This window comes from Podarcis filfolensis (assembly GCF_964270895.1).
Source record: "Podarcis filfolensis genome assembly, chromosome: 10".
Lineage (NCBI taxonomy): Eukaryota > Metazoa > Chordata > Lepidosauria > Squamata > Lacertidae > Podarcis > Podarcis filfolensis.
In genome coordinates, this window is record NC_139612.1 from 25,726,691 (window position 1) to 25,743,730 (window position 17,040).

Genomic DNA, 17,040 nt, shown 5'->3' on the forward strand with positions numbered 1-17,040 from the left:
TCCCAACATCAGGGTCTTTTCCAGGGAGCCTTCTCTTCTCATGAGATGGCCAAAGTATTGGAGCCTCAGCTTCAGGATCTGTCCTTCCAGTGAGCACTCAGGGCTGATTTCCTTAAGAATGGAGAGGTTTGATCTTCTTGCAGTCCATGGGACTCTCAATAGTCTCCTCCAGCACCATAATTCAAAAGCATCAATTCTTCGGTGATCAGCCTTCTTTATGGTCCAGCTCTCACTTCCATACATCACTACTGGGAAAACCATAGCTTTAACTATTCGAACCTTTGTTGGCAAGGTGATGTCTCTGCTTTTTAAGATGCTGTCTAGGTTTGTCATTACTTTCCTCCCAAGAAGCAGGAGCCTTTTAATCTACAGGCATAGACTGGATTAACTTTGAGTTTCTGCTCTACCAGAAATATACCGGTATTTTGAGGAGCTATTTTGTGAGCTGTCACCTACTGGGGTACAGCCCAGATAGAGATGTGCTAGATTAGAAAGGACAGAACTATATATTATATGTAGTTCCATGATTCTGTTTTCATAAGTCCAGATGAGTGTGCTTTTTTAAAAAAAAACTTTCTACTACTTTTCTTCCAAAACCCACCCCCAGTTGTTTTTATGCCAACTTGGGAAAAGATTCAGGTCCTCGTTTCTTTTTCCTTACATGGTTAAAAAGCAGCTGACAGTGTTGTGTTGTGTTGTGTTGTTGTTGTTGTTTCAAGACATCCTTCTTTCCCCACAAGAACCTCTCATATTTAAATTGTAACCCAGCTACATTTTGTAATGCAAAACAAAAATATGCAAAGAATAAAATTCTCCTTTTCTAAGCAGGAAGCTAGAAATACTATTGTAGTTGAATCCTCAAGGCCCTCAATTGCAGAGAGTGAAGTAAAGCTTAATTACCCAGCACAAGACTAATCTTTTTAAAAATTTCTACATTTTTGCTGCTGTTGAAGAAGAACCATTTCAGTGGTAAAGCACAGTAATCTTCACATACATACAGAGTTACAAAACTGCAAAATTATCGGTTCTCCAGTAATGTCCAGGCTGGATTCCTGCAGTACGTCATACCGGGGGCTGCCCCTGAAAAGCAGCTGAAAATTGCAGCTGATTCAAAGTGTGGCACTGTGGCAGCCAGACTGTAAACTGGAACAGAGTCCTAGGAGTGGTAGTGTAACTTCAGGGACTAGCAAATTCACTTTCAGGGTCAATTCAAGATGATGTTTTGGACCTTCAAATGGGTGGAACCTTCATTATTGTGAAGGTGAGGTTATCTGAAAGTGAAGCAAGGCCATTTGCATATGTTCTTTTGTTTTGTTTTTACTCATTCATTCGCTGTGCTCTAATTTTAAACGTGGGTTTCAGGATTGAGTTCTGAGTAGACACCACTATCCTGAAAAGCAAGGTAGCAGAAAAATCAAATCACAGTTTAGTTGCAACATGTGGTGGGTAACTATGCAGACAGCTAACGAAGCTAACCTTTCAACTTGAGCTTTGCTGAATATAATGGCCCAAGCCAGAGGACATCAGATGTCATCACCATCTGGTGGCTATTTGCTGGACTGCAGAGGAGATTTCATCCGTCTGTATCTTCCAAATAGACAGATGCACAAGTCATAAACTCTTCCACTAGCTTTGGCACCAGTTGGCAGGAGAGCCGGTGGCCTTAAGGGAAATTGCAACTAGTTCACAGGGTCCCCCCCCGACCCCCCCCCCCCGATGATAGGTATATGGACAAGATATAATTGTAGTAGTGAAAGGGGAAGCTGTAGCATTTAAACTGTTGATGTTGTACTTACTATGCAGACTTACTAAAATGGTTTGTAGTCATTTTAACTCTGCATTCTCAACATGCAGTAAATAAATATTTTCAAAGGGTGGTTATAATTGACTTGCCATATATTTTCAGATGAGCAAAAGGGGTATGGACCAATTTTTGAAGAACAGCCCATTGATACAGTCTACCCAGAAGAATCTCCAGAAGGAAGAGTTTCAATGAACTGCAGAGCCAGAGGAGTCCCCGCTCCCACTTACAAGTAACATATGTTGAAGTCTTAACTTGTACTAATGTATAGGAGTTGCTATTCACTTCCATCTTGGAAATTTTGGTCTGGAAAATGCAACTGCAGTGGGTGACTATGGTAGCTCTGGACAATTCAGAACCATTCAGTTCCTTACAGGAGTAATAGCAACCACAGAGTAAGTGTGGAGGTGAATGAGAAGAAGTCGATAAAGTACTTTGCCTATGAGAAATGCTGTTAGTGTGCATGAATCTATATGTGAAGAGTAGTTTTAAATCCATAGCCTGTTTATCTCATTGCTCTCTGATTAGTTCATCATCCACAGGTGTAAAACTTATTCAAACTTAAACTGTACTACTCAGTTTAGCTCTACCTCACAACTGAATGTCAGTTTGATCAGAATCGGCTTATGTTAGTTCCAGGAGATGTATCAAAATCTTGAGTGATGCCGCAAGTGCTGTAAGATATTTGTATTTCACCTGATTTCAGTGGCTAGATCAGTCTTCACCAGCCTGGTTCCCTACAGATACTTTGGACTACAAGTCCCATCAGGCATAGCCCCCTACGAGGCTAGACTGTGAGGGATAGAAAGGAATGTTAAGTGATATTTTAACATTCTGTTGCATAATAACTACAGTAATGAAGTAAAAAAGCATGAGGGAGTATAGCAGTCATACGTTCAGAGAACAATTTAGTAATGTATGCTCAGAAGTTTCTTCCACCAGGATTCCTTAGAAAGGTAAAGGGTAAAGGGGACCCCTGACCATTAGGTCCAGTCATGACCAACTCTGGGGTTGCGGTGCTCATCTCACTTTATTGGCCGAGGGAGCCGGAGTACAGCTTCCGGGTCATGTGGCCAGCATGACTAAGCCGCTTCTGGCGAACCAGAGCAGCACATGGAAACGCTGTTTACCTCCCTGCCGGAGCAGTACCTATTTATCTACTTGCACTTTGACGTGCTTTCGAACTGCTATGTTGGCAGGAGCTGGGACCGAGCAATGGGAGCTCACCCCGTTGCGGGGATTCGAACCGCTGACCTTCTGATCAGCAAGTCCTAGGCTCTGTGGTTTAACTCACAGTGCCACCCGCACCCCCCCACCCTAGAAAGGTAGAATTGTGCTTATTCCTGTAAGAGTTTGCCTCCCCCACTTCTAATTTTCTGTACAAGTCAATAGTTATATTCACACACAGTGCTAAACCACAATTTAGCTCTATCTGGGTGAGCTGGAATAAGTTCAAACAAAGCATCAGTCTCACACATTCTCCTCTCCTTCTGAACAGCCAGAAGAAGGACTTCAGCACCATTTAGGTTCACTTTTGAGGATCACTGTGTTGTTGTTACATTTGAACCAGGGATCCTGGATTCCAACAGGCTTTGGTTAATTGAACAGGTCAGATTCGCACAGCCCATGGTTTGAAGTTGGTTTGTTATGAAACTTACCCGAGTTTTGTTTTAAACCAGGGTCTCTGGTTCAAGCATAACAACAAGCTGGGATTCTATTAATGTGAAGCTAAAGTCCTCTTCCCAACTGTCTGGAAGGAGAGGGGATTGCTTGAGCATGATACCTTGCTGGGACTTGTTCCAGCTTGTCCAATACAAATGCAGCTGTTGCGTGCATTTTATTTATTTTTCAAAACTATCTTCCTCTGCATCGTGTGTGAGAGAGAAAACTTAACATTCATTCAGAGCCTTCCCTGAGAGACACTACAAGTCTCATCTTGGCCCTGATGGAGGGCCGTAGATTCCTTGCCCCTAATTTGCTTGCTGTGCTAGAGATATTGGATATAAAAAAGCGTGGGCACTCCCTCTGGTGGTCAAAGTGAACTATTTACATATATTTCTCACACACAGCTGTATAAGAGAGAGCACACAAGGCACTACAAAATACTAGGTCAAGCATGAGTGTTTAAGCATCTGAGAGACACAGTTTTCATTTAGCCTTTTGCTGCCTTTGAGCCACAGAGTAAGCTGGTTGTGTACATGCCAATTACAAAGAATCTTGGTTTTAATATAGTTTCAAGAGCATCAAGACCCTAACCATACTAAATTCAGCATCTTATATTCACCATGCTGGCAGAAACCTGCTGAAAGTTGCCGTGGGCTAACTGAAAACTGGGGCTGCTACAGGCTGAAAGAGTTCCATAATCACTACTGACACAAGTTCTGAGAAGGAATACATTTGTCCATCTGGAAGGACTTTTTGTGTGCTAATAGAAAAGTGCAGGTTATTATATTGTTACTTTTAGTGTGTGATAAAATACCTTCTCTCTCAATAGGTGGCAACGTAACAACTGGGATATTGATATTAAAACAGCAAAGGAGCACCACAGTATGGTGGGAGGTAACCTGGAAATCAACAATCCTGAGAAATCAAGGGATGAAGGAAAGTACGTTTGCCTAGCATACAATGTACATGGAACTATAAGGAGCCGGGAAGCATCTCTAAACTTTGGATGTAAGAAATGTTTACCTTTTTAATATGGATTACATAGCTGACTTGTTCACTCTGAACCCTGAGCAGTTAAATGGGGCAGTATTCTTCTGGTGGAGGTTGGGTTCCTTAGTGTTTCTCATTGTTTGTGTTTTTAGCCCCTGAGTGCAAGGAGTGTAGGTCTTTAAACTTCTAGCTTGGGGAGGCTGTTCATAGGCAACACATACACTGTAGCCACAACCCTGTTGGCTACAACAGAATGCTTCTTTCAAGCCTAAATTTCAGCGGAGGAGGGGTTGGGACAGGGAACCATTTAGGTCCCAGGGAAGTCCTCTGCAGGTACATGTACACCTGTGGCTGCCACATTGGCAAGCCCTGAACTGAACAAAGAGAAGTCCCCTTTCCCCCCTTTTTTTACAATATATTGGCTGATAGTAATGAGAGCCAATGAGACAACCATCTTTTTCAGGGTTGTTAAAACTTGAGGTACTTGTCAAACCCGCATGATTTTAGTTACCAACCAATACAGAGAACGAGAGAGAATATATCTTATGGAGTGCTGTTCTGACACTGTTTGAGAAACTCTGATCTAAGAGATTGTTCTCCGTCATCCAAAGTACAAATGCGTCACAGCAAGAAAACAGACACAAATCTATTTAGTTAACAAGATGGCGCAAGCAAATGAGCTGTGCCTTATGCTGCTGAAGGCAGTTCCCAATAAAATGAATCAATTAAAACAGACATACAACACCAATAAAAATGCAACAGAGTGGTTTACAAGAAAATAGTTGCATTGTGAATACTGTAAGCACTTTGGGGGTAGGAAATTCTCTCTCTTTTGGTTTGCCTTATGTTGTCCCATAATGTGTCATGTCTGACATTTTAACAACAATGCAACAGCTTGAAGTACAGACATATTGACATAACACACCCCACATACCTTATAGAGGATAAAACTAGTTTGGGTATTTTAGGCTACATTCCTAACCCTGTATGCTCAGAAGTAAATCCTATTGAATTCAATTGAGTTTACTCTCAGGTAAATGTGATTAGGATTGCAACCTAAATATGTGAAATGTTATTGGACAGGACGGAGAACTCAGGGGGAAGTGGCTGAATCAGAGATGCCAAGAGGTTTAAATGAAGGTCAAAATGTTCACATCACTATATGCTAAAGATAGATCTCTAATCCTTGACCCTGGATAGGAAATCCTGCTGAGGACACTTCTGTCATTATAAGAGAACCTTATGCAAACATTTTCTGCACATTCAGTGTTGTTCAGCTTTGGAGAAAGGATGAAACTATACAGGACTAATAGCAGTACTTGATTCCCGAACAGAAATAATACCCATTTTTCATTACACATTAACTTAGTGTGAAATATGCTGCCTTTTAGGACTTTAGGGCAAAATCTATAATTCCCATCGTATGCTTTGGTCTTCTCTCCAGTACAGACTGTGAGTTTAGTATTTAATATGTATATACGTAAGCCTCCCCCCCCACCCCCAAAAAGAAATTATTCTTCCTGAATAATTTTATTAAATGAATTATCTGTTATGTGAAGGAAAGAACTCGTTGGAATTCATGCCCTCTTTTGTTCCATTGACACATCTATGACAGCACATCTGCATGTAATATGAGAGTCCATTGCCTCCCATATCATGGCTTGAATCATTACACTGGTATACTCCGTGATAAGTGCTGATATGTTGTCTCAGCGAATTTTGAAATTGTGTTGATCAAGTACATAAAATAGATGCATAATTTAATAACTTCTAAAAATGGGATCATGGTCTATTTATTATTCACTTTAAAGATGAGAACATAAGCTTATCCTCTTCAAGAGAGGATAGCATTAAACAATGTTTCAAAATACATTTTTCGTATTGAGAGGTTTATCATCTCCACTTTTGAATGAAAGCGGTTTTTTGCTCATCAGAATCCAAAGATGAGTGTAATCCCCGCTGTTGCTGTTAAAGCAGGCACACATACCCTTTGGCATTTATTATTACTAAAATAAAATCAGGCTGGGGGGGTAGTACTGCTTTCAAATAGGTCTGTAACATTTGCAAAAAATTACCATAGCTCGAAGATTTGTCTGTCACATGTACTGTGCAGATTTTTGCAAGCTCACCTTCCAACGATGATAAGTCACCCCACCCGCACCCCAAAAGTTTAATATGAATGAAATGTTGGAATAATGTTCAGAGAATTTATTAAATACAGGGTTGTTGTTAAGTGTTATTCGTAGCATCATATATTGTAGAAAAATCCATTGGACCAAGGTAAAGTTGCTGTATAGGGTAACACCTGAGCCTTACAGCTCCTGTTCATGTACTGTGCCTGAATCTATGACTAACTTAGCCTAGGGAATCAGCCCAACTATACATTCCCATGTCAACCTGTAAGTCTCTGCCTGGGATCTGAAATTCACCTTGCCATTTCCAAGGTGAACTTTCAGTGAATTCTGAGACCCAGGTTCTGATGGACTTCTTCTTCTTTGTTTTTCCACTTGCACCTCAGACCAACACTAGACCCAATGAATTCTTCAGCTACATTTTGCTTGCCTGCTTTCCCCCTCATCATTGCTGGTTCTACAACTTTGCATGAGTGTCCCAATACAGTCCAATACTTCTATAAGAACTTCCCTAGGCAGATACCTAGGGTGTCTTAATAGTTCCAGGAGCCTTATATGCTATTCATATAACTGGCCATGCAAATAATCTATGTTGTTGGCATTTTGCAAACAACTTTAAGTTTTCTGAGACAGATAGCTTTATGCGAGCTTTCATTGTTTTTTTCCTAAGCTGTCTCATGTTTATGTGTGCATCTTGGCCCCAGCAGTTCCAAAGGAAAACTCCTGATTTGAAAATATTGATTCCAAGTAGGTAGCCTTGCACCTGTATTCATTCTCCATTGTCTATGATAGAACGCAGATAAAAATAATAATCCTTTAACAATTGATGCCTACCCTTTTTGTCACACCATGGAATGATAGAATAAAGGCTTGTACACCCACCATACTCTTTTTTGTGGAAAAATTTGTGGTAAATTACCAATGAATATATGCTTATTTTGTAAATGTCTACTTCACATCTTTGGTGAGTTTATACCTGCAGTTTCAGCTGCATATTATATAATACAATTATATAATACATGCACATTGTCTTGCATAGATTTATATCCATTTACTCCTGAAGAGAGGCATGCGGTAAAAGTGCGGGAAGGCGTTGGGGCTGTCCTTCTCTGTGACCCTCCACCTCATTATCCAGGTAATTAAATCCACATTTTTTCAGCTTTCATTGGAAGAACAGGATAGAAACTAATATGATTACAAAATTCCTAACTTTGAATATGATGGTATAAGCTACATAAGCTGCTTAAAGCCTGTAATAAGAGAAGCACAGATCAACCTCGCTGCTTGACTTTTACTTTTTTTTTAGTTCCTTAGAGAGAGGTTGGTTCTCTTCAGATTAAAGAGCGGCTGCATCTGGTTGCTGTTAAAAAGCTTTCGCTGATAAAGCTGGGTGAACTTTTGCGCTTACATTCCCACAAATGGCAAGCATGCTTCAGGCATAATTGGAGCGCTTACTGTGCCATCTCCTAGCATAAAGCCAGCACAAAGCCTGAGTGGAAGTATATTTGAACTAATCGGATGGGAGGAATGGTAGGTAGTTGAAGTGTGGAGCGGGTGGCTCTGGTGTGACAGCCAGCAATCTTGCCATTTGGCGGAGAGTAGAGGCAAGCTATTAGCACTATTCCCTGCGCACCCAACGAAAGCTTTGGCCATGTGCACTTCAGGATTGTCCTACTGCGTTACAGCTTCCAACTGGGTTAATGTTCTCCTCTAAGCAACCAGAAGGGGAACTTGCAATAACTATTTCCAGCAGCCACAGATACTGTCTGCCAGGAAGCAAGATCCTGCCCATTTCCATTGTTGGGTGCAGTGTATGCCTCTGAGTGATAGTTGTTGGGAATCACAAGTGGGGAGAGTGCTGTTGTGCTCAGGTCCTGCTTTCAGCAAAGAGTCAGGCCAGTAGAAAGGATGAGATGCTCTGTAAAGTATAAGCAGCTTGTGATATGACCAGGACAGTAAGTGTGCTCTAGCCACAGATATGTACACTGACACTATGGTATTGGCAGTTTAGTTTTCCAAACCCTTTCCTAATGACCCCTAACATCTCGAGGATCACAGGATCCCCACTCCTGATTTAGGGAAATAAGCAAGGGTGTATTCAGAACTCTACCAAGGTGAACAGCATTGAAGGCAGGACAGCAATGTGTTAGTTAAATAATATAACAGATAAAATAGGTTGTAAGTTGCAGAATCCAGCTACCAGATAGCTAGAGGCCAGCTCATTAGGACTTTCTCCTTCCCCTTTTAAGCTAGAACAACTTTTCAGCCCAGAAGATTTTGGTGTAAAATAATGAAGTGCTTCAAAGCCATCTTTCAAGTTCTGAGCAGCCCTCATTGGGGTTTTTTTTTTCTACACTCACTGATTCTTAATGTCTTTTTAACCCTTTAACATGTCCCTGAAAACCTTACATCCTGGGACAGACCTGGAATACTGCAGTCAGAAGTTGTTGAAATTGGCAAAATATCTGGGGAAATGTATGGCAACCTATGTCGCTTTTGCCAATAGCTCAAAAAGGTCTTCTTATTTTCAATTTTGCCCCAAAGAAAGCTTCATAACTTTGGCCAAAAAGTCACTGAAACGTTCATTTTGCATAGGGAAATGCCCTAAGATCAGTGACAGAACGCATGCTTTACTTTCAGAAGCCACCGTATTCAATTCCTAGCTTTTCCCGACTAAGGTTGGAAAACCCCATTCTCTGTAACTCTAGAAAGCCACTTCCAGTACTGAGCTAAACAGTCTTCTAATTCAATATATAAGGCATCTTCCTATGTTACAAGATACAGCAAAGTAATAGCTCAGTGGCAGTGCACTTTTAAGGTTCTAGGTGCAATTCACTAGCATCTCTGGTTAAAAGTATATTAGGAAATCAGGGCAAGACCTCTAACTGATACGCTGGAGAATTTTGGTCAGTCAAATTCAATAGTAATGACTATAAGAACCATTTAACCTCATGTCAGGCAACTCATTATATTCATGTATTTGCACAAATTCTTTCTAGAATTGCACACACCTGATCCTTTTATAAATGTCAACAAAAACTTTCCCTTCCTTTCCAGATGATCTGAGTTACCGCTGGGTTCTGAATGATTTCCCAGAATTCATTACTTTGGATAAACGGCGGTATGTCTCACAGACAAATGGCAATCTCTACATTGCTAAAGTTGAAGCATCAGATAAAGGCAACTACTCTTGCTTTGTGACCAGCAACTCAATCACTAAGAGTGTATTCAGCAGTTTTATTCCACTCATTCCTCAAGCAGATCGTAAGTATTTATCCAGAATATTAGGTACATCAGTTTGTCTGTTGTTTATTTTTCAATTACATTCTTAGTGCAGTAAACTTTTTTGGCTATGTGCAATCGAAACTAATACACAAACAGATGTATTTGGTATAGTTCCTTCCAAGGCATTGCCATTTGTGGCTGGCTTTGCTGTTCTCGTGGCATTACACTGCTAGATACAACTAGTGTTTTCTGAAGCATCACATTACAACTGGGACATGGTGTGGAGTTTGCTGAAAAACTTCACCCCACAACAAGGCAAGGCTTTGCACAATTAAGGGATTGATCAGAGAGCTTACACAACACTCCTTTATGCTTCTTTTACGTAAACCAAATATTGCATATTATGTTGAAAAATTATGTCTATACTTTAAAAAAACACATTGGAACCATCAATCCCATGCAGATGGTCAAACCCACACAGAGTAAGTTTAATTGTTCATACCATCCTGGTATTTCGGGTGTAAATATATAGTAGAACATGTTTTTAAATGGTTGCCTGTGATTACAACAGACTGGTTTTTAGTTTTGCATTTCTCTTCATGTTAGGTTCAAAAGGCTATCTTCCAGATATCAGAGTGAGCTTCAAAGAGACATACGCACTTTTAGGACAGAATGTAACACTGGAGTGTTTTGCACTTGGAAAGTAAGTATGTTTGAAGTTGGTTCCACGCATGGGCACAGTTTGTGTTGACTAAACTGGGCCTGGGTTATCAGCCCTAATCACTGTCAGATGTAATCCTCGTGTCTTCACCTGACAGTTGAGAGGTCAAAGTGCTCCCTTCTTGGACACTTCCCCCTTCCCCTGCTACACTCAAAGTGACTTTGTACATAGATTCAGGTGGGCAGCCATGCTCATCCACATGATCTTCAGTGTGATATGGGCCAAAGATGGTTTCACTCAAAACCATGGGTGAAAACTGCCCTTGGGAAAAATGGCAAAAACAGTGGTACCTCTGGTTACATACTTAATTTGTTCCGGAGGTCCGTTCTTAACCTGAAACTATTCTTAACCTGAAGCACCACTTTAGCTAATGGGGACTCCTGATGCTGCCGCACCACCGGAGCATGATTTCTGTTCTCACCCTGAAACAAAGTTTTTAACCTGAAGCACTATTTCTGGGTTAGCGGAGTCTGTAACCTGAAGCGTATGTAACCTGAGGTACCACTGTAATCAAAAATGGCCCCTCTGTTTGGATTTGAAATTCCACACTTGGATTTGGACTCCACAATGCCGCCATTACCTTTCTTCCTCTCTCTGTCTCCCTCCCTCCCTCTATCTCTTTCTTTCTCTCTCTCTCTCTCTCACCCACCCACACACTTTAATTCCTATGCTCTTGTACAGTTCAGTCTATTTTTTTTTGTATGCTGTTCTGATCAAAACAGGGAGCTCCAGGTTCCCCTTATGTGAGAAATAATCAATACAGTATTTCAACAAAGCTGCTCCTCTTCAGGGAAGGGCGGGGTTGCGCGCAGGCCTCTCACTTTTCTGCCCTCATCACTGGGGAGTCCCGGTACGCGTCACGACCACAGCCAATCCAGCTGGCGGGGGGGGGGGGACAAGGCTAGCCGCTTTTAAGCGGCCGTGCAGCCGAGAGCTCCTCCTCCTGCTTCCTGGCTTCCACGGATCTCCCGCCCTCCCGCCCTTTCTTCTCGCGTTCGACACCTTGAACTTGCTATGTACTTTGGTTGGTCACCTGTTGAAGGGGCCTGGTAGGAATTTTCCCACTTGGCAGATTGGCACCAGCCACTTGGTTTTCGCCTACCTCATAGCAAATCATCACAACTTTGTAAGGTTTGGCAGTTAGGCATCGGAAAAGCTTGGTTTATGGTAGGGGTGGTTGTGGTCATCACCTACCCCTCCCCTTTAAGGGTATTCCGTTAAGGGAATCTGGGGGTTGTGGTTCCTGTCTGAAGCCTGGGTGGAGCCTAGGGCCATGGCATGAGCTTTCCGGTGACCCTGGGGGAGCTCCAAGTTGATGTACATCATGCACATCAACAGGTTAACCCTTGTGAGGCTTCCTACATGGTGGGCAGGAGTCAGATATCGTCGGTTCAGGTCCAACGCCAAAAGCCAATACCACTCACATTCTGTAACCAATAAAAGTTGTGGCCTTTTTCAGCCCATTAACCTAAAATAAATGTGTCCACATGTTTTTATTCATCAAGGGAGGGGGTGCAGGGCCTTGATACGCAACTCATTTCTGCTTGACAAACCTTAACAATGATCTAAGTATTGTGCAAAATGCCAAAGTCACAAGTGTCTGCCCAATCTGCATTTCACAGACAAAGCAAGGTGGTGTTGTTGTTTTTTAATTAATAAAGTACCATATATAGACTGCTTTTCACCATCCATGTAGTTCCCAGTGTGGGACTGGGGAAGTGATTAGGAATTGACTGTGAAGAGAGTGAGGAAGATATGAGGAATAGCTAAGTAAAGGGTCAATTAACAGCTAAGTAAGGGCTCAGTTGTTTTACAGTAGGGATGGGGAAGCTTTATCAGCCCAAGCTCCATGTTCCCTTTTCAGCAATATTCTGAGAGCCAGGTGCCACCATTATGTGGCGTCAGAGGCAAAACTGAGCAGATCAACTATGCGAATTTTGTCTTTGTACAGTAGGTGAATTACTTCATACTCACACATGCATCTCTATGCTCCATCCAGCCAACCAAAAAAAAAAAGTTACCAAGGGCATGTTCCAGCCAGACAAAAACACTCAAGGAGGGTGTTGCTGTTGAGGGGTGTTGTTCAGAGGGTGACAGATAGATAGAGTCCCATGGGCCAGGCAAAGAGGCCTGAAGAACTGTGTTTGATCCCCAAACCAAAGGTTCTCCATTTTTGGTTCATGGTGTATGGTCTGAAGGCAGATGATGCAGCCAGCTTGCTGGAGCTAAGCAGGTCTTGGACTGGTCTGTGCCTGGATAGGAGCCTTTAAAATCCATGGTGGAAGAAAGATGAGATATAAATTTACAAAAAACAACAACTGGGTGTGGGTGTATGAGAAAGTGAACTTAGAACTAGAAGTAGTTCTGTACGTAGAAGGGGAGAGCAGAGGCAGAAGGCTTGGGAAGGAATGACAAAAGACCACCAAAGTGCACCCAAACTTTATTCACATAGGCTCATTTTTCTTCTTCTCAAAGCCCTGTTCCAGAGATAAGATGGAATAAGTATCTTGAACCCATGCCAAGCAGTGCAGAAGTAAGCATGTCTGGTGCAGTCCTCAAGATCTACAACATTCAGTTTGAAGATGAAGGAACCTATGAATGTGAAGCTGAAAATCATAGAGGAAAAGATAAGCATTCAGCAAAAGTTTATGTTCAAGGTAGGTGGGACACTTCTTCATAAATTGCATTGCAGGGGTCACATGGGTTTTTAAGACTTATTTTAGGTTGCATGGTCTTTTCACCTGTACAGAAACATGCAATTATTTCCAGAATGTGTGTTGTAGCGTTGGTTCATAAATATGTATATATTGGTTCCTGCTATGCAAATGAGCCATAGTAAGCCCTGGGTTTGCATGCTCCCCTCCCCCATGTCACAGGAGAAGAGAGTAATCATGCACTTTTAAACAAACTACAATTCATAATTACCTCCAAACATGGGGAGGGGGGTTGTGGTTTGTTTGAACTGCAATTAGCTTGATTCTGGCTACTTCCCCCTTCCCCCGCAACTGGTTTAGAACATGCATGAAATGCAAGAGTTGTGTTTTCTTTGTCTTTCAGCGTATCCAGAATGGGTTGAGCACATCAATGATACAGAGAGAGATATAGGCAGTGAATTCCACTGGCCATGTGTAGCTGCAGGGAAGCCTCTTCCAACAATGCGATGGCTGAAAAATGGAATACCGGTAGGCTTAGGTTATGCCCACATTCATGTCGACCTTTTTTCCCCAAGGTAGTAGAAAGCACATAAATAAACCAAGAATGGTCTTTGATAAATAATGCTACCAAGTGTCAAATACATTTGTAAACTTTTTTTTTAAACAAAAGTCTACATACTGGAATGCTATATTGAATTAAACACTACAACACATCATTATCATGCAAATCCTGATTTTGAGCAATAGAAATAAAAAATATCCTGATTGCTGTGAGAATGTTTTGTTGAATGCTCAAAGATCACCTCTCCCCATATGACCTAGACCCAGCAATCATCATTTGAGGTCCTTCTTTGTGTGCCTTCTCAATGAGGGTTCCGGAGCATGGCAACATGAGAACGGGCCTTTTCTGTGGTGGCTCCTCACTTGTGGAATGCTCTCCCCAGAGAGGCTCACTTGGCACCTTTGTTACATGCCTTTAGGTGTCAGGCAAAAACATTTCTCTTTCCCCAGGCCTTTGGCTAAGTAAACAGTATTTTAAACTGGGGAATATTTTTGTTTGTTTGTTACTATGGTATGTATTTTTGTGTTTCTTTGGATGAAGTGGGATAGTATAGAAATTTAATTAATTCTGCTAGAGTGTTCTTTAAAAACTTAGAAAATTCTCTTTGTTTTCATTTCCTTTGGGGCATTATTTCCAACTGCCAAATTTACAAAGGAAAAGGAATCAAATAATATTTATTTCAATAACAAAGGTTATTGTATAATTAACCAATAGATATCAGTCACTTGGACTGCAAGTATTTAAGCCATGGTGACCGCACACCTACTTTGTCACAGTGTTCCATTTCACCAGAAGCAGTTTACCCGTTGACCTGGAAAGCTGTCTGTGGACAAACGCCGGCTCCCTCGGCCTAAAAGTGAGATGAGCACCGCAACCCCATAGTCGTCTTTGACTGGACTTAACCATCCAGGGGTCCTTTACCTTTACCTTTTACCAGTGTGTGTCCAACACAGAATTCATGAAAGCTCTATTGTCTGAAATAGTTATATTCGCAGTGGGAGAAAGAGTTCATTATATCCTCCCTAAGTTTAATATGTGCACAAACTGATTGGGACTTTTGCATGCAGCAAACTGCTCACACGGACTCACCTTTGCATAGAAATTAGAGTATCCTTTGTTTATCCAGTGACTGTTTCTGCATTGGTTAGCAATACCATCATAAACTAAGAACATAAGAAGAGTGTTGCTGGGTCAGGCCAAAGGTCCATGTAGTCCTGCATCCTGTTCTCACACTGGCCAGTCAGGTGCCATAGGGAAGCCCAGAAGCAGCACCTGAGTGCAATAACGCTCTTCCCGTGTCATCCCCACCAATTAGTATTCAGAGGCATACTGCTTTCAACATCAGAATCATAGAATCACATAACCATCATGGCTAATAGCCACTGATAGTATTATCTTTGCCTAATGTCTCTTTTAGAGCCTCCAAGTTGGTGGACTACACCTTTTGGGAGTAAATTCCATAGTCCAACATTCATGTTCATTGGATGGTACCTAGTTCTAGTATTATGGCTGAAGGAGAAGAACTTCTCTTTCTCCACTTTCTATCCTCCACTATCCTCCAAATATTGTAACCTTTCCTTATGGGGGAACCACTCCCTCTTTCTCAACCTTTTCCAGCTCTACAATATCTTTTTTCTTCTTTTTTAATGTGATGACCAGAACTGTAGATAGGATTCCAAGTGCAGTAGCACCATAGTTTTGTATAGTAGCATTTTATATAGGCAGTTTTATTTTCAGTCCCTATTTCGAACAGAAAGGAATTTAGGCAGTTTTTAATCATCACTGCTGCCTTGTGCCTATTATATCTTTATTGTGTCTTTCACTTTTAGTATTGGAAAGGAGATCTGAGATTTTCTAGCCTGAAGAAAGAAGATGAGGGCATGTATCAATGTGTAGCAGAAAATATACATGGAATGATTTATTCAAATGCTGAGCTGAAAGTTCTCGGTTAGTGAAAACATCATGTTCTGTGTCATTTGAAACCATTTCTAGTAAATAAAACAGATAATGTGTGAGTTTACCTTTTATTGTTGTTACATGTTTGAATTTATTTATATTTCAAGTATTTATTGTGGTGTTATTATGTAGGTAATCCTGGTAATTTTGTCAAGGAATGAAATAAAATTTAAAAAGCAATAAATGCAGGTGTGAAGCTTTCTTCAGCTTCATTGGTTAGAGTAGCCAACCAAAACTCTAGCTGATTAATCAGTGAGTCTGCACAGCTGTGAGTTAAAATAAGTATATCTTAGTTCTGGTGTGTTACTATAAGAAGGATGGAAAAGTTAAAAAAAAATAGACTAGCTTGCCTTGCTATCTACCACTGAATACTAGTTTTGGTTTATTGAATTCATATTGCCTTTGATATCTGAAAAAAAACACCCTATACTGAGGATTTGCTCATATGCAATACGTTTACATTTAATTGATTCATGAATTGATTATCTGGTAAAAAGGCAGATGATTGAACTCATCTTTAATCAGTTGACAGACCTGGTAGATGAGATCTTCTTAATTCTGCAAAACATCATATTTAGATAGCAATCATACATCTGGGATTAAGTCACATTGATCTTATTGGGACTATCTTCTGAGCAGACATTGTAGTATTGCACTGGTAGTATCTGAAATGAGAGCATAATTTCTAAAAGTATTTATCTTTGTGTGTTTTTCCTGCAGTTTTAGCCCCAACCTTTGAATTCAGCCCCATGAAGAGAGAGGTCTTGGCTGCTAAAGGAGGTCAAGCTATAATTGAATGTAAGCCTAGAGCAGCTCCTAGGCCAAAACTCATATGGAGTAGAGGAACAGAAATTATTAGAAATTCAACCCGGTCAGTATTATTTGGTTAGCACAGCCAGCACAACTCATGAATCCACTATTTCAAGTGCAGCCAGTTACAAAGACCAACCAGGAATTTGACAAGCTGCATTGCTGCTTGTCTGCAGCTAAAAAGGGGGTGCGATGAAGCACCAGCAGGATAGAATGAAAGACTCTGTTTAGCCTGGTGATTCACATTACCCCCCGTCGTATGAAGGTACTCCGTGCAATTAAAGGGAAGTACAGCTGTACCCATCCTCCTTCCTCCACACCCCATGACCTTTGCACAATAAACAAAGGTCTGGAGGTCCATAGATACAGACAGCTCCCCAGATACTCAATGTGCAGTGGTCAGGGGTGGAGCCAGGAGGACAGGCATGATGTTGGGTTGGGCCAGTGGTGTAACTCTGCTTCTTTTTAATTGCCTGGAGCCCTTTCACATGAGTAGCACATGAAAGGGGCTCTTGTGTAAGCCT

At 41.3% G+C, this 17,040-nt stretch overlaps 2 protein-coding genes across 12 annotated transcripts in view; one reads left to right on the forward strand and one right to left on the reverse strand.

Moving 5' to 3' along the window:
• LOC310743925 (uncharacterized protein) overlaps window positions 1–17,040 on the reverse strand; it is a 797,205-nt gene that overhangs the window by 348,858 nt on the left and 431,307 nt on the right. The gene's annotated exons all lie outside the window — the stretch shown is intronic.
• Window positions 1–17,040, forward strand: part of CNTN1 (contactin 1) — a 163,240-nt gene that overhangs the window by 115,766 nt on the left and 30,434 nt on the right. For all 10 annotated transcript variants that reach the window (XM_083574433.1, XM_083574437.1, XM_083574430.1 and 7 more), the window contains 9 exons: window positions 1,907–2,033; window positions 4,296–4,474; window positions 7,628–7,723; window positions 9,646–9,852; window positions 10,420–10,516; window positions 13,010–13,191; window positions 13,592–13,716; window positions 15,580–15,697; window positions 16,427–16,577. In XM_083574433.1, the coding sequence (XP_083430559.1) occupies window positions 1,907–2,033; window positions 4,296–4,474; window positions 7,628–7,723; window positions 9,646–9,852; window positions 10,420–10,516; window positions 13,010–13,191; window positions 13,592–13,716; window positions 15,580–15,697; window positions 16,427–16,577 (1,282 nt within the window). The remainder of the gene's footprint in view (window positions 1–1,906; window positions 2,034–4,295; window positions 4,475–7,627; window positions 7,724–9,645; window positions 9,853–10,419; window positions 10,517–13,009; window positions 13,192–13,591; window positions 13,717–15,579; window positions 15,698–16,426; window positions 16,578–17,040) is intronic.